Consider the following 17,155-nt stretch of genomic DNA (forward strand, 5'->3'; position numbering starts at 1 on the left):
TAAAATATATTTATAAAATAATCTACGAAAATATAAAAATATTTTTAAAAAATTTATTGTTAGAACTGATTTATAAAAATCCCGCACAAAATTTGTCGATAATGTTTTAATATATAATACAATTAAAAAAATATTAAATAAAAAAATGAGAAAAACGTTAGTACAAAAAAAAAAAAGAATTCTCGTAAAAAAAATATTAGAAGAAAAGAAAATGTGGTTCTACTTAAAAAAAAGGATGATATAGACATGTTAAGAAAAAGGGTAATAAGCAATATATTGAAACACTTAAATTTTTAATAAGGACAATTTTGTCATTTAAAAATGAATATGAGAATAATTATGTCAATATAATTAAAATTGCATTAAATCATTTATCTTTCTTTCCCTCCTCTCCAAAAAAACTCCAATTTGAGGGGGAGCAATAAATGAACTTATAAGGGATTTTACTCCCCTTCCTCTCCCTCCCCTCCCCTTCTAAAAATTGAATCAAACACAACAAATTTAAAATATTCCCTCCCCTTTTCTCCCCTCACCATCAAAACCCCCGAACCAAACGTCCACTTTTTTTTTTACTTCATAAATATTGGGTTGTGTTTTTTTTTTTGTTTTGTTTGCCTAGTCTCTTTCTTTATGAATACAAGGTCCATGACTCAGGACTCGTTGAAAGGAAAATGTATATGCAATGAATTTTATTTTACCCTAACCCTTTTTTTTTAGTTATAAATATTTCTTTATTCGGATTCTATTTCTCATGGTAGCTTTTTCTACAGAATATATGATTTTTCTCTTTCAAATTTGTATTATTAAATAGTTTAAACTAGCATTCTAAAACTAATAGTGTTATTTTTCATTATAATTGTAAAACGACTATTAAAATATACTCCCTCCGTACCTTAATAAATGACACAGTTGACTCCATTACGCATTTCAATGCATAATTTTGAGCTTAAATATCTTGAATAATATGTTAGAAAAAATTATGAAAATTTGATATTTTGAAAATACTCATCGAGACGAATCTAATGATATCTTATATGATATTATTTATCTATGTATATTAGTAGAAAAATATGGTCAAAGTTAGCTAGATCAAAATTACAAATTTTCAAATAGATCATTTATTGCGGGACGGAAGAAGTACAATTTATTTTCAGAGCCATCTAGAGATTGCCGTATTTTCAGAGCCATCTAGAGATTGCCGTAACTTGCAAAGTATGCATGCCATTGCGTGTCAGGCGTCAGGCCATGCAATCATATTTTTCACTCAGCATTTCCCTTTTATATAATTTTTTTTCTCGAAAATTTTACTCAGCAATCTATCTTCATACAACCATCCATTGATGATTGGCAAATTCTATGGTACATCCAAAAATTTGAATGTATTGGTACACCAAATCATTAAATTAATGTTAAATGTGTTATTTTTTGAAGAGAAAAATTGTTTTCTATCACCTATAATTATAATAATTAAATATTATTTACCAAAAACGTCGACGAAATAAAATTTAATTTTTCTAAATTTTAGTACTCATAATAGAGAATTTTGATTATTTTTTACAACAAAATGTAAAAAAAATTAGTATGATTTTTATAAACAATGAAATGATATATTTTTTTTATAAAATGATATTTTCTAAAATATAAATATCAACAAATAGCTCTTTATTTCATAAAAATAATAGTTAATTTATAGATTTTTGAAGTAAGAGTATTGGTACACCTTAATTTACGGATGTACCGTAAACGTTCCCTTGATCATTACTTTTATTTTAAAAAAACAAATAATGTAGATCGAATTTTAAGTTGAGAAACGAGAGAATCAAATATCATACATTATATACATCAAGGTACAATTTACCTCAATAGCCTATAATCTCACCAACATATTGGTCAAAATAATAATTGTTTGTCCGTGCGGCATAGTCCAACTGACAAGCGGCACATGCTAATATTGTAAGCTAAATACATTCACTAAATTTGAGTCTAAAACCTTGAGAGTTTTTTTTTTTTTTTTTTTTTTTTAAGGAAAAAAACCTTGAGAGTTGTATGTGAGTTTCTTGTGAAGATTGTGACTTCATCGACCAAAAAAAATAAAAAATTGTTTTGCTGCTTATTTTTTATATACATGTTCATTTTGATCATTTATTTATTAAAAGTTGATTCATTTCAACCTTTCACGTTCTAAAATTATAAGAATGAGATCTTTTTTACTTATCTATTAAAAGTTGATTCATTTCAACCTTTCACGTTCTATAAGAATTGTCATTTTTTTTATGTGAGATCAATTTTTATACAATGTAATATTTTTTATATTTGCATCAAATAAAATCATACTATTTTTTTTAAAGAAAATAAGAAATAGAATCATACTATGATTAAGATCGATAACATTTTGATTATTGTAGTTTTTTAAAATATCTTCACAAACACCTATATATGTGGAGATATAAGATTAGGTGCACATATAAAAAAGTTATACTTTGACCCAAAAAAAAAAAAAAAAAGTTATACAGACGGTGCATATAAATTATGTCCTTTCTCTTAAAAAAAATAATAAAAGTTCCTTATCCTTAAAAAAAAAAAAAGTTCCTTAAAAAAAAATTATGTCCTTTCCCTTAAAAAAAAAAATATCTCCTTCGTACACACATGACTTAATTAGTACTAAAACTTTTTTTGGGGGAATTTTTTTTTTTTGACAATTTTTTTTAGGGGAATTAATACTATAACTTAATGAACATACGATATTTAGGAATTCCAAAAGGCCTGATGTTGAATAATATTCAGATATATCTAGTATGACGAATGACCAAAAATATACATCTTAGCAAAAATAGATTTCTTTCAAGTATGCAAGAGTTAGAAAGAATGGTGAATGGTGCGCATCATTCTTCATTTTAGGTAACAAGCAAAATACACATATTTTTTTATTATTATTGAGTAATAGTCATGTTGATGATCTATAATCTATTTCGGGAGAGAGATAAGAATAGGAATAGTAAATAGAGAGAGTAGTTAGTTGAGTCCTAAAATGAAGGAGAAGGTAAATGAGTGGCAACAATTGAATGGAGGTAAAGCGTGCATCATCACTCACCCATCATCCAATTCCATTCCAACCCTTATTTAAAAACAATATTTGAAGGTCACAATCATATTACATTACATTACAACAACACTACACAACAAGAAGAAAAAAGGAACAAATTTTGAAGGACAAAATGTCGTGGCAAACTTACGTTGATGAACATTTGATGTGTGATATTGATGGCACCGGACACCACCTATCTGCCGCTGCCATCATTGGCCATGATGGCTCTGTTTGGGCTCAGAGCTCTTCCTTCCCTCAGGTATATTCATCATTACATTCCCACATGAAACTATTCTTGGTCATTCATTGCGTATTTGAAGATTAGATTTTGATTAGGAGGTGCACATATTACTATTATGATCAAGTGAAATTGCTCTAATCAATTTTTATTTATGATTATTTTTCAGATTAAGCCTCAAGAGAACACTGATATTATGAAAGATTTTGACGAACCTGGTCATCTTGCTCCTACGGGCTTGCACCTTGCAGGAGTCAAATACATGGTCATCCAAGGAGAGTCTGGTGCTGTCATCCGTGGGAAGAAGGTAAATTATTCAATTTCGCACACAAATTTCTAGTATTCATATTATTGAGGTTGTATTTAAGTCTCATGTTGCCAATATTTTCGAGTTGTTTCAGAATGATATTCAAGACCATTTAACATGGTATCAAAACCGTGTTAAGTACACGTTGTGTATTAAAGACAAAAATGATATGTGTGATTGTTATTTTGATAGGGATCTGGAGGCATCACCATAAAGAAAACCGGTCAAGCTCTAGTTTTTGGTGTTTATGAGGAACCTGTGACTCCTGGACAATGCAACATGGTTGTTGAGAGGTTGGGAGATTACCTCATTGATCAGGGCCTGTAGACACGGGACTCTATGATGATTTCATCATCTGTTTCTTAATTGGAAACTATTCTTTGTTTTTTTTTTTTTTTTATCTTTTCATTTTTATATGGTCTGTATTTCACATTGCAACCCTGAATCGGGAGTTGTTGCAGATAATAACAATTTGAGATTTTAAAAGTTGTCTATTGTTTGTAAGTTTAACTCTGTCGTCAATCATAATAAAATCTTATTGAATGGCTTGCAAACAAAATGCATTTTCTTGTTCCATGGAGATTTATTATTAGGGGTCCTATTTGTGCATATTTATAACTTTTTCTGACTCTAATGCAGATGTTAGGAATTTAATCATAATGATCAGTATTCAGTAGCCCTCCTCCAACCACGTTTAGAAATTCCTCTCTGAGACAACATTTAGAAGAAATTAATCATAGATGTTGTTTTTCATTAATAATTACAAATTATGGACATAAAAGGTCTTGAGAGAGTTATGGGTTTCCAGGTGGGTATGGGCATTTTAGTGAAAAACACTAACAACTTGACAATGTAGGTCAGTCTTGTAATGACTTAAAGTAAAGGAATGTGAAAATAGTTTAGGACATCTTCATAAGTTGGTTTTAGCTTATTTTCATAAGCTCTTTAAACTAGTTTATAAAAACAGCTTGTAGCTTATACAAAAATAATTAAACCTTTTTGGAGAAGCCAAAAGATATATCATAAAATAACACAGTGCTTAAATTGGAAAAGCGCACTCAAAGCATGACAAAAGAGTCTCAAATATAACAAACTAAAATCAACAAGCACATCAATTAATCCTAATCCCTAAACAAGACATGAGATTATTCCACCAATGATTCATATCAAAGGTGAAACCTTTTTTCTTAACCTTCAACCACCACCAAATAAGAATTTTAACTTTATCAAACAAAAACACGACAGTTATCTCCTTCTCATCGAACACCTTATTGTTTCTTTCTTTCCATGCAATCCCACAACAAGCTGCTTGTAAACAATGTCCAACTGCTATTTGCTACAAAATTGAAACGCATGAACCTGAGCATCGATAACAAAACACTATAGATACCTAGCCACTTTAAGATTTATTTCCAGAACCACCTATGCAAAGTGACGAATAATTAGATGTTTCATCATTTCTACAACCACCTAAGCAAAGTGAAGAAGCCAAATGAGTCATGCCCCAACGAATCAAATTACCCTTCACTGACAACATTTTGAGAAATGACCTCGAAACAAACAAAGATGTTTTCAATGGAATCATTTCGTTCAAGATAATCTCCTTGTTCTCCAAAGGAATCGCTTCAACTACATGAGTTAATTAGTGATAAACTCCCTTAACTGTATGACCTTCACCTGGATCAAGATGCCGCAACCAAGTGTCTGAAACATCCACCACTAAAAAATAGTCTTTCAACACAACACTACATTCCAAAACATGATCCTCCATCCAAACAAATAGGCGTCGGCGCATAAAACAATTAAATTTTATTTTATTTATGTTATAGAAATAACTTACACATAAATGTTTATCACGATAAGCGTTTATGCTATAAGCTGCAAAATAAAATGTTTGCTAAAAATTAAAATAAAAAAACCCATTGATGCCATCTCATTTGTTATGGTAGTATTTAATTATTGTGAAGTAAATTTTAATTTTGGTTAAATATATATTTTTTTCCTTTGGTCTAGTAGCCTAATTGGTTATAGCTCACACAATTTAATTGTGGAGAAGTGGAGTGTCCGAAATTCGAACCCCGACTCCTGCATATAATATGAAATATCCCTACCAACTGAGTTAAGCTCACGGAGATATGTTTTTATCACTACGAAATAGGGACTTTTTAAGAGGTCAATACTCAATATCTCTTCCCGGTTTCAACTGATTCATTGTTGGAAACATGATAATTTTTTTGTGTTAACCATTCGATTCTTAAAAAAAGAAGATCCTTATAATCCAAAGTTTGAACGGAGGTAAATCTGACCAATAACTTTTCTACCGAAATTTTTATACTCAAATTCTTCTCAACATGATGAAATTTATTAACCACTAATCTTCTTAAGTCAAAACATGACCAATTTTTTATATAGCTTTAAATCTTTTGCTATTGCTGATATATATATACCCTTAAAATTAAATTGACGGGTCTCATAAACATGAGAATTTAAATAAAATACATTAATCAAAATAAAAAACCGCAACGCAACGTATGAATAATTTATTTGGTATCTTATACTTCCGTCTTAGACTTATATAACAAGATAAAAAGAAGACGGTGCTTGAAAGGGAAATGAAACGGAAAAAGAAAAAAGGTTTTTTAATGATAAAAGTGACATTGTTGAACCTTGAAGAAAAGAAAATAAAAAAAAAAACTTTATCTTTTTGAATTTCTTTCAAAAACGGTTGTCCTCTCTCTCTCTTTGTGATATTAATTTTGTTGAGAGGGAATCACGATCATGAATAAATAATAATATCTTTTTTCCTTTTTCATTTTCCATTATGCGCCAGCCAGAAACAGCGAAAATAGGGTAACGAAAAGGGTATTCTCGTAACTTTGATTCAATACACCCTCTTTAGACTGATTTTTAAAGGATAGCTAGCTCCGTGATTTCAACGCAGCTCCTACTACTCCTTACCCAAAACAAAAAAAACTTTCCCGAGAAAATCTTTCTTCTTCTTCATTTTCCTGAGAAAATCTTTGAACCATGTCGTGGCAAACTTATGTTGATGATCACCTTCTCTGTGACATTGAAGGTAATCATCTCACTCATGCTGCTATCCTCGGTGTAGACGGTAGCGTTTGGGCTCAGAGTGCTAATTTCCCTCAGGTACTTTCATCAATCGATCGATCTTCTATTTATTTTCTTCATTTTTTCTTTTTCTTTCTCGATTCATCGCTTCATTAATTAATTTCTTACTTTTGTGAGTTTCATTCTTTTGTTTATCAATTATTCTAGATTTTCCGATCTCTGTTACTGCGATTGTAAATTAACCTTACATTCATTATTAAGGATCCGCATGCAAATCAAGTTCTTTACTTAGGATCCGATTCAGCAGAGAAGATAATTTGACTTGACTTGAATTGAATTGAATGAAACTGTTGCTCTTTTTCTGATAATTAACAAATTATTTAATTAATTAATTAAGTGGAACCTATGTCGTTTTGATTATACATTGTGCCTAAACAGTATACAATTTTTGTTGTGAAGTGTAATAAACGCAGATCTGTTTTGAAATTAGTTGATTTGTTCTTATTTGTAATTTGTTGGTGTTTGTTTTGTTTTTATTATTAGTTCAAGCCTGAGGAGATAAATGCTATCAATAAAGACTTCGATGAGCCTGGAACTCTTGCTCCAACTGGATTACATATTGGTGGTACTAAATATATGGTGATTCAAGGTGAACCTGGAGCTGTCATTCGAGGGAAGAAGGTATATACTGTTGCTTCTCTTTTGATTTTATTTTATTTTATTTAATTTTGCATAAATTCGTAATGTAGTGTAATGCTATGCTATGCTATAGTAAAGATAATCATATATCGTTCGATTGAATCTCAAAATTGGTCAATTTAATTGTAGGGTGTTGGCATGTTGGTCTTTGAACTTAAGGAATTGACAAACAAAATTGTAATTGTAAATTTCAGTTCATGATAAGCTAACATGTTATATTTGAAGTGTCTAGTTGCCACTGATAAGCTAAAACTTTAAGTGCTTACCATAAAATGTGTGACTAAAATGAATGTCATTTTACTATTTTAGGGTTGTTGTTGTCAATTTAGGAATTTCAGCAACTATTCTCAGAGAAACTTACAATTTCAGAAATCACAATGGGTTTTAACTCTTACCATTTTCTCTATCAAATTAAAATTGAAAATCTATTTGAAAGTGGGTTGCAACCTTATCATTGGCAATGCTTGTGCTTCAATCAAATCAGAATTTACAGTTTTTTATTTTAATCTTTCAAATTGAGGTTGAAACATCTGAGTGAACATATTATTGTATGATACCTTTGAACAGTTAAATGCTGTTTATTGGTATTGTCCTGCATAAAAAATGACCTTCAATTTTGATATAAGTCTTATGGTCAATTTTTTTTATTCAATGGTAAAACATGAACATATATCTGCTGTGTTACCTGCACAATAGCTTGCTTAGATAATTTCTGAATACTTATTTTGGGCATTATATTATCCCAGGGTGCTGGTGGTGTTACTGTTAAGAAGACCAATATGGCCTTGGTCATTGGCATTTATGATGAACCAATGACTCCCGGTCAGTGCAACATGGTAGTTGAAAGGCTTGGTGATTATCTTGTTGAACAGGGTCTTTAATCCTATTCCTATGTCTTATTATAGTTCATATTTCATTGGCTTCTGTACAAGTTTTTGCGTCGACCTCGAATGGAATACTTGATTGCAGTGTAATAATATTTTGGATTTCATAAAGTTGTTGGATCTGCGTGTGGCAAAGAAGTGTTTGGTGCTTGAGAAATGATGACTATAATCTTTGTCCTTGTACTTTTTTAGTGGGTACCTTATACATTAAAGTGCTTTTAAATTCTAATGCTATGGTATATTGGTTGGCATATTTTTGAATTCTTTGCAGATTCTTATCTATCTGGCAAAAAGCCTTAATATTTATACCTCCATGTTCCAGCTTATTTTTTCATAATGCAAATTAGTCTCTTTCGGCTTATAATAGAATTAAGTATTTCCATACGTGGCAGAGTGTCTTGTAAGCCAGGTTGTTGCTAATCTTTCTCTATATCCTCGTAGGAGACGGTATCATGATAACTTATGCATGCCGACTTGTTCAAAGCATTACAATATTGAGGATTGTGGTCTGTAAATCCCAACTTGTTTTATTCCTAAACTAAATATGAGCTTTGTTGCGGTATTTTCTCAGAGCTTCTTGATCTTGACAAGTAAAACATATATGAGCGCAATCCATTCACATAACTTGGTTCTTTCAGATTTATAAGAATAAACTAAGTAGAATAGCTACAACAGGGATTGCGCCCGAGTGGATACCTGATTTTCGTTTGTAGGTTTCAGCTTTAATAAAGAACATTTCAGAGAATCAAAAAGTACAAAATGTTGTCTTCATTCATGTTTAAGTCACTGTAGAAAAGTCATATTGTTGCATGGTTCAGTCCGGTTCAAAAGACAATGTTTTCCTGCTTCATATTCTTAAGGATATCATCATTTCTAATCTCTAGCTTTATGACTGGGAAACATCATCAGTTAATGTGTACCACGAAGTTAACTCGTGTGCGGTTAAGGGCCATTCGTGCTCCTTTGAGTTTGAAGCAGTTGTCATTCGTGTAGGTTGTCCTTTACTTTCTTTTTTCTGTACAAGTCCTTTACTTGCTTTAAATCTGAGGTGATGTTAGGACTGTTTCTTTATTTCGTTTGATTAGTTAACATCATTTCTTTCTTCAAAAAAAAAAAAGAAGTTAACATTATTTCCCTTTCTCAATCACATAAACAAAATGACATGGTGGACCTATAAATAGCGGTGTCAAATTGGGAAAATTGAGAGGAAAATGTATAAGGGTAAGATTAAATACACATGTAGCTCATTGCTTGTATTACCAAGATCTACAAACATAACACTAGTTCATTCTGTTATGTTTTTCAATATTTTCAAAATTTTAATCGTTTTTATCGAACAAAATACAATCATATGTTGTTTATTTGTTTAAGAAAAATATCTTAGGCGAACCAACAGTTTATGCACTAACTATAAACATCATCAATGGTATAAATGAATGGGATGAGATTAGTCAACAAGCTTGGCAGTGGGTGACCACCAGTTTGATGGCATGGAGTACACTGAATCAATGATATTTTGACAAATACCTATACAATCAATTGTGTTTTTGACTGAATGCCTATACCATAATTGGGAAAAAGAATGATATCTAAATATTGTGCAAGTATGTTCGGTTTGCAATTTGAAAACTGCATTTGGATGTTAAAAGTATCCTGTAAGGGGTCGAAGTTTGAACCTTAAACATCTTATTTATTCATTTTTAAGGTGAAATTCTCTAACCGCTATATTACTTGGCAAAAACAAAAGTCTAATATCCTATGTCATCAAAAGAGAGTCCAATATCTTATTATTAAGTCTCATCATTATCACTCTATGCAAGCCAATTCTATAATGAAGATTTCACAATAGAGAAATTACAATTTATACTTTATTTATTATTAAGAACAAAGTAATTGATACATTTTCCAAAACAAAATACTAAAAGAAAATAGTGAACAATAATGATTCCTTTTTTTTTTTTTTTTTTTTTATATTTTTTTTATGGGAATAACGATTCCTTTTATATTCAAATTAAACAAGTTTTATTTTCTTTAAATAAGATTTCAGGTTTGAATTGTTCAGAATTGTAAATTATTAGTATCACTCTGTTGAAAACTACTTCTATCTATCTAGGTGAAGCAAATCACAATGGACTGGAAATGTTAATTTTATCACTAGTTCCCCCTTTTGAAACACCCATGCTCAATGGAGCAAGCAATCAAACGGAAACTCCCTAAAGGCCAACTACAAAATTGGACCTAAACTTCCATATCTTGTTATCCCTCAACACTTGCGATAATCTGGAAACACCAGGCGGTAACGAACAGCTGCGACATACCTATGAACAATCTGATAAAAGACTCGATAAAATGAATCACAGAAAAGTCATTTATCTTGCTTGCTGTTTTGGCTTACCTTGTTGGCACATAAAACTAGTAGCAAGAAGTTTAGACCTATCACTGCTCTAATTATTTTACAACAGCAAATGATTTTTTTACACTTATCTGATTTCTGGCATAGTATGAAAAGCTTTACAACAAACCACTACTTCTCCCGCACGCCAAAACGCAGCATACATCTAAACATAGCAAAATCATGCTGCACTTTCGACAATCAAGCTCGTCTTGTCAGGATTGTTCAATATTCAATAGAATGAAGAGACAAGTTACAAGAAGATAAATAGAAATTGAAGAGTAACAAATTCCTTTTTGTTGGGAGGATGAAGTTGACGACATCGCCCTTGTGTTACCTCCCGAAGTTTTGTTATTGCTGCAAAAACACAAAGGAAGAAAAACCAAAATGTCATGTTTGGCCTTAATAGTAAGTACTAATTACGTGTATAATTTAAGTTCATCCAAAATAAAAGGAACATACAACATAAAATGTTTTATGTTGAACTTACCCATCTCGCATGTAGATGCAGTTGTCGTAGCCTGCAAAATGAAAACAACTGGTCTTTTAGTAACAAAAAAAACAATCTACACCAACAATCGTCAAATCATCAAAAAACTTTGACTTTAATAATAACTACTTCTAAAGTCACATGTATGACTGGTTGTGATTTGTCGACATAAAAACACTTTTTACACCGATACTGTATTGTAATTAAACTCTAAAACATATCCATCAACAAACTCTAGTGCTTTTCTATACTAAAACGGATGTCATTTTGACTAGCTTTCTTCAAATCATATTTAATATATGTATGCAATAGTTTCTGAACAAAAAACAGCCTGTATAAAAGAGAACAAAACAGCTGAATTGGTGAAAGAGTTGTAATGAACATACTTGGATCCTTGTCAATTTTTACACCTGTACCCCCAAAACTACAAGCAACATCAGAGGCCCCGTTTTGCTGGTAATAGCTATTAAAAACATAGGATGCATGCGAAGCTAGATTGTCCGGTTCGAAACAAGGCTGACTAGGCTGGACAGCAGTACAGTCCACATTACCAGGACCACAAGCCCAATCCAAAGCATTCTGCAAGTCAATTTCCGAGGCTTTGCTTGAAGCAATGCACCATGTTGTGCGATTTGACCGGGTTACATTTGCAGCCGTAGTCATATCAACCGCACCTCGTCCGGTGAAATCCAGATTATAGACACTTGTCTGATCAGGGTAAAATAATCCCCAGTTCCTCTCTGATTCTAAACCGGGCTTCCTATTTTCGTTAAACAACGAGAAAATATAAACATCTAGCTCCTGTCCCAGCTTCGCAGGAGTACCCGTATTATTTATAACATGCCTTATGAGATTAGTATTATATGTTTGTGCATTATCAGGAGTTGCAGCCTTCTCCTTTGGCGACCCTTTGGAAGGCCAACCTGTTTCCGTGACCATGACCTTAATTGTTCTGAAATTTAATGCCATGAGTGCATAATAAATCGCATCAATCTGTGCATCAAACATGTTTGTGTACAACAAACCAGTGTTTGGATCAATAACTTCAGAGGATGCCTGAAAAAGGGCATAGTCCAAAGACACTTTATTCCGTGAATCTCGGTAAGCATAATAAGGATATATATCGATCATAAAAGGCGATTGATTTTCAGCAAGAAATTCTAGCATTGGCTTCAGGAAATGTGCATGGCTGCTATTGAAAGCCCCAGCTGATGGAGGGAACGATCGTGACAGAACTCCAAGGGAATGAGTACTGGAAACTTTTATCTTTTTGTGAAGCCCGAGTTTCTTGAGTGCTGTAAGTACATTGTTCATTGCAGGTACTACCAATGAAGAGGTATTATAGGAACTTTCTGTGACTTCAGCACCAACAGTTATGTATGTGACCTTTGTGGCTGGATAGTAAGGAAGGACACTGTTTTTGATCCAAGCGTCGGCGTTAGATTGGAATTGAGAGAATGAGAGCAAATCTGAATTTGGAACACCAATCATAAGTTCAACTCCGGTTTTTGCAAAGGCCCTTAGGACCTGTACATTAGAATCATAAATCCGGACATATTTGATTTTATGAAGTTGAACCAATTGTGCCACCTTGTCGGGTGTCGGGAGGTCATCTGCATTTCTTCCATAGCAGATCCCAATGAAACTTCCTGAGCAACAGTCTGACAAAGAATTTCAACAGATTTAAAAAAAAATTAAGAATTACAAAGACAACGAATTCATTGGTTCTTTGAGTGTGAAAAAGAAAGAGTAAGACATAAAATGCTAGCTCTACAAGTTTATATGATATCTGAATGTCTAAACAATTAATAAAAAAACTGTTCCAATAAACAAAAAGTCTCACATTACTTAGAAATCGAGCTAAGTATAGTTTATAAACATTCACTTTGTCAACTCATTGAGACACCTTTTAACCAAGGATAAAATTGTGATGACTCATGAGACTCAAAATGGAAAATACCTCAAAAAAGTGGTGCATCTAACTTGAGGTCAGAACAATTTTCAATCAATATTATGACACTAATCAAACCACAAGGTAGCAAGTCATGTTTAGTAATGATATGTTTAACAAAGTTGAGTAAGAACCACATGGAGCTAGGTAGGCACAACTGTAGTAAAACCATTTTGTAATTCTAATTTCTACAACCTGAAATATTTCATTTCATACTTCACATTTCACCACAGTTTGTTTGAAATTGAATACAGGAACTCCCTCAATTACAATGCTTTATGAATATTCTTCCACTAACCATATAAGTGAAATTCATTAAAATTATCAAATTTATTTTTTTAAAAGGAGCACCGACATTCTCTTAAACAAAGTTAGAAAATTGAGAGGAAATGTCGATCTAATTGGGATAAATATTAATATTTAATTAATAGCATAGAAAAATTGGTTGGAATAAGATTAAGTACAAACCTAGAAGAAGGAGGAACAATGAAGCCGCAAAGATGAAGCTGAAACTGAACCTAGCAGCCATTGCTGTCTTCTAAACTGTGTTATATCAGAAAAAAGAATAAACAGAGAAAGTGAAGGTGAAGTTACTATACTATACAATTTGTTGGTGTTATTGTTCACGAGTATCGCAAAGCTTTTCACCTAACGTTATAATAATGCTCAGAAAGAGAGTAACGGCTCTTGTCCCTTTTTTTTTTCTTCAGGTTTCTCTCTCTTCAGATTGGAGCATCACAGTGGCAACCACAGTCTGAGTTTGTTTTGTCCGGTTAAGGATGTTACTTACTCAAGTAAGTACACGCACACACACATAAAGGGAATGCTTTTTATCAAGCTGTTTAATCATAAGATTTCCTTTTTAGTTTTCTTTAATTTATATTGATTGAAGTTTCAAGTTGGAGTGGCATGGCATAATTCAATTGATTTAAGCTAAAAATAAGAAATTTGAGATGTAGATTCAAACCCACACGAATTAGAAAAACTAAATTCTTATTTTTAAATGTGATTCATGTATGTAGGTCGATTCGAATGACCTCATGATCCAATCTAAGTCGAATATTTTTTAGTAATTTTAGTCAAATTAAAATCAATCCAATCAAACTTGAAGTGGTTTAATTTGAGGTAATGAATTTATGATTCTCAACTCTCTACACAGACCATTCAAAGAAAATACACTCATCGCAATTAACCACTATTCGTTGTCTTACGGTAGTTAATTGTCGTTCGCTCCACTATTGTTGGATCCATAGTTTCTAAACCAAATGTGAATGTCACTAACAAAGATATTACACTGATGAATGTTGTCGTTGTTGTTTTCCCTAAAATTACCACATCAACTTGTTAATTTTATATTGCTAAAAACATTAGAACTAAATGCATGACAAGCTCCAGAGTGAAATCTAAGGATGTCAAAGTGGATGGTATGATTGAAGAAAGACATTCTATTATTTGTAGAACACTTATTACAGGGTTGAGTAATCATAAGAGTGACTATAACTAATATTTGAATCTGAGGAACATTTTAAAAATATTATGAATGGTTTGTACCTTCCCCAAAAATAATAGAGGAATCGCACCAAAAGATATGTTGTTGATATTAGTGGACATTAGTCACATTAATGCAACTTGCTACAATAATGTAGTTGTGTTGACAAAACATGCAAACGGTCTTTATGATACTTCTTTCCAATCAGAGATAATCCACCACTTAACCAAAATATCCACATTATGTGTATTGGCTTCACCCTCAATCACTTTGTTAATTTTTATTTTTAAAAGATGTTTGTCTAATACCCTTTATCATGTACGGAGTGGAAGCTATACAAGAAAGAAGAAACTGAGACATGATAACATGTTTTTTTGGTTGATAATACCTCTAATAGCTCTTCAATTTTTTTTGAAAGATGATCGTCTAATACCTCGTGGATATTAAAAAAAGGAGAGAAACCATCCAAAAAAAATAATAATTGAAATGAAGACAATTCTATTCCGTGTGATAGTGAAGACAATTTAAAATTTCCCATTCACTATGTTTATATGTGGAGACGTAAGGATCTCATATTCAAAGCCAACTTTGTGCATAACATCATACTTGCAACTATTCTTGTAAAAAAAAAATTAAAAAAATACTTGCAACTATCAAAATGTCCTTACAAGACGTTCCAAATATTTGTTGTGTTGGTGAATCTCTCCATATTGAAGTCTTCTCAAATAAAAGATTATAATCAAATAATTAATTGGTCTTGTAAAAAAAAAATCAATTGACAAACTATTGAATTTATCCATTTGTATGAAAAAAATTGAACTATATAAATCCTAAAACATATTCTGCTCCTGAGTCCCTTTTCTGGTTCAATTACATCAACCGAAAACATCCTATTTTGGAAATAGTTGATTCCCCCCTATCCTTAATGATGCTATTTGTCGCGAAGGCAAACTATGCTACACACTCACGGATAAATTACAACCTTTGAATATGTCATTTGACTAAGGGAAATGATAGATACATCGACAAAATGTATTAAGAAAATTTTGAGATAATGTATTTGTTAATATCTTTTTTTAATTATACATCATTACCTTATTTGATTTTCAACAAATAATAAATTTAATTGACTGAGACCTTTTTTTGATAAAAATTTTCTAGATAAATAGTACTGCTCATAAACATATTTGGATTTGCAACAAAACTGAGCTTCAACATCAGCTTTAAATTCCCAAAAAAAAAAAAAAAAAATTAGCTATAAACAAACATATTTTTTGGTTTCTAACGGGGATTTTTTCATTTTATTTATAGTTAAGTGTAGTAAAGAAATGTCAAGTGTGCTCTATATATTATTAGGGGGGTGGTCGGTTTTGGGAGGCAGTACTTTGACAATTCTTAATTTAGACTAGCTATAAACTTCAATTCTTAATTAGGGAAACAAAAACAAGAGTGAATGATGTCGAGAGAGACAAGTGAGAATGGAATTTCTATTGAATCAATGGGATGTTCAGAGTTGAAAAGTTGAAACGATGGAGTATATTGAATTAAAATGAAGAAAAATGAGATTATTATGTGAGATGAGCATCATTTTAATTAATTAAAGAAACACAACATTGGTGTGGCCTACCGGGCAATGTCAGTGCAATTGGAACATAATATTACCGTGTGGTGGCAATTTGATTGCCACTCAATTATCAACACGTCATGACCTACCCACTCCACCACTTCTTATCTTCACATGTCATATCCTTCTCGTACTAATCCACCTCATTCTCAGCAGAAAGATGCTTCTCAATATTTACAATTTTTTATTTTAATTTCCAATAAAATGTCCAAGTTCATTTAAAAAAGAATTAAATTAATATATTTTGTTTTTATATAATTATTCTATACATGTATTCAACAATGTTTTGTCACATTGATTAATGAATGAATATAACAAGTTATGTGTATTTATATTTATTAATTGACGTGACAACATGTATGTATAAAATAATTATACATTGATATTGTCAAAAAATAAAATAAAATAATTATACATTAACATAATATATTAGTAATTAAATTTTAAAAGAAAACGTTTATTTTTTGGCTTTCTATGGTACTTGGTTCGTGATTGGGTGGAGGTCTCGACAGTTGATCCAAATTTTTTAGTGGATCATTTATATCATTATGCTTATTTGTCAGGTGGTTCGTAAAAACAACAACTTTTTATGCGTTTATTGTGACTTGCTACAATTTGAGTGATTTGGCAAGAAAGAAATGATATAATTTTTAATTGAATCATACTAATTTTTTAACATTTTATCCAAAAAAATAATCAATATTCACTATTATGCGTATTAAAAATTAAAAAAAAATTGAATTTTGATTTGCCGACACTTTTGAGAAATAAAATATAATTATTATAATTGTAACCAATAGAAAATATATTTTTTCTAAAAAAAAAATAACTCATTAAACTATTCATTTAACATATGGGTGTACCGGTACACTCAATTTTTATTGAGTGTACCGTAGAAATTGCCAAATATTTATCGATGTGGTG

General features: G+C 31.3%; 3 protein-coding genes across 3 annotated transcripts; 2 read left to right on the top strand and 1 right to left on the bottom strand.

The window, feature by feature from the left end:
- Window positions 1-2,980: 2,980 nt before the first annotated feature.
- Window positions 2,981-4,189, top strand: LOC112417225 (profilin-2). The gene is made up of 3 exons (XM_024772513.2): window positions 2,981-3,344; window positions 3,493-3,630; window positions 3,823-4,189. The coding sequence occupies exons 1-3, from the start codon at window positions 3,216-3,218 to the stop codon at window positions 3,955-3,957; spliced, it is 402 nt and encodes a 133-aa protein (XP_024628281.1). The 5' UTR covers window positions 2,981-3,215; the 3' UTR covers window positions 3,958-4,189.
- Window positions 4,190-6,406: 2,217 nt separating this feature from the next.
- LOC11412193 (profilin-1) lies at window positions 6,407-8,591 on the top strand. The gene is made up of 3 exons (XM_024773336.1): window positions 6,407-6,780; window positions 7,246-7,383; window positions 8,148-8,591. Exons 1-3 carry the CDS (start codon window positions 6,658-6,660, stop codon window positions 8,280-8,282), a joined length of 396 nt encoding a protein of 131 aa, XP_024629104.1. The 5' UTR covers window positions 6,407-6,657; the 3' UTR covers window positions 8,283-8,591.
- Window positions 8,592-10,416: 1,825 nt separating this feature from the next.
- Window positions 10,417-13,958, bottom strand: LOC11415744 (glucan endo-1,3-beta-glucosidase 13). The gene is made up of 5 exons (XM_039829384.1): window positions 13,767-13,958; window positions 13,587-13,661; window positions 11,554-12,828; window positions 11,168-11,198; window positions 10,417-11,034 (listed from the first exon to the last, which is right to left on the bottom strand). The coding sequence occupies exons 2-5, from the start codon at window positions 13,645-13,647 to the stop codon at window positions 10,893-10,895; spliced, it is 1,509 nt and encodes a 502-aa protein (XP_039685318.1). The 5' UTR covers window positions 13,648-13,661; window positions 13,767-13,958; the 3' UTR covers window positions 10,417-10,892.
- Between the last annotated feature and the right edge of the window lie 3,197 nt (window positions 13,959-17,155).

Source organism: Medicago truncatula, chromosome 8 (assembly GCF_003473485.1).
Source record: "Medicago truncatula cultivar Jemalong A17 chromosome 8, MtrunA17r5.0-ANR, whole genome shotgun sequence".
Lineage (NCBI taxonomy): Eukaryota > Viridiplantae > Streptophyta > Magnoliopsida > Fabales > Fabaceae > Medicago > Medicago truncatula.

Excerpts from the sequence above, each read along its gene's own strand:
- LOC112417225 (XM_024772513.2), top strand. The coding sequence starts at position 3,216 with ATGTCGTGGCAAACTTACGTTGATGAACATTTGATGTGTGATATTGAT. Across the intron at positions 3,345-3,492 it reads AGAGCTCTTCCTTCCCTCAG|ATTAAGCCTCAAGAGAACAC; the intron begins GTATATTCATCA and ends ATTATTTTTCAG. Across the intron at positions 3,631-3,822 it reads CTGTCATCCGTGGGAAGAAG|GGATCTGGAGGCATCACCAT; the intron begins GTAAATTATTCA and ends TTATTTTGATAG.
- LOC11412193 (XM_024773336.1), top strand. The coding sequence starts at position 6,658 with ATGTCGTGGCAAACTTATGTTGATGATCACCTTCTCTGTGACATTGAA. Across the intron at positions 6,781-7,245 it reads AGAGTGCTAATTTCCCTCAG|TTCAAGCCTGAGGAGATAAA; the intron begins GTACTTTCATCA and ends TTTTATTATTAG. Across the intron at positions 7,384-8,147 it reads CTGTCATTCGAGGGAAGAAG|GGTGCTGGTGGTGTTACTGT; the intron begins GTATATACTGTT and ends ATATTATCCCAG.
- LOC11415744 (XM_039829384.1), bottom strand. The coding sequence starts at position 13,647 with ATGGCTGCTAGGTTCAGTTTCAGCTTCATCTTTGCGGCTTCATTGTTC. Across the intron at positions 12,829-13,586 it reads ATTGTTCCTCCTTCTTCTAG|ACTGTTGCTCAGGAAGTTTC; the intron begins GTTTGTACTTAA and ends ATTCTTTGTCAG. Across the intron at positions 11,035-11,167 it reads TGCATCTACATGCGAGATGG|CAATAACAAAACTTCGGGAG; the intron begins GTAAGTTCAACA and ends GTGTTTTTGCAG.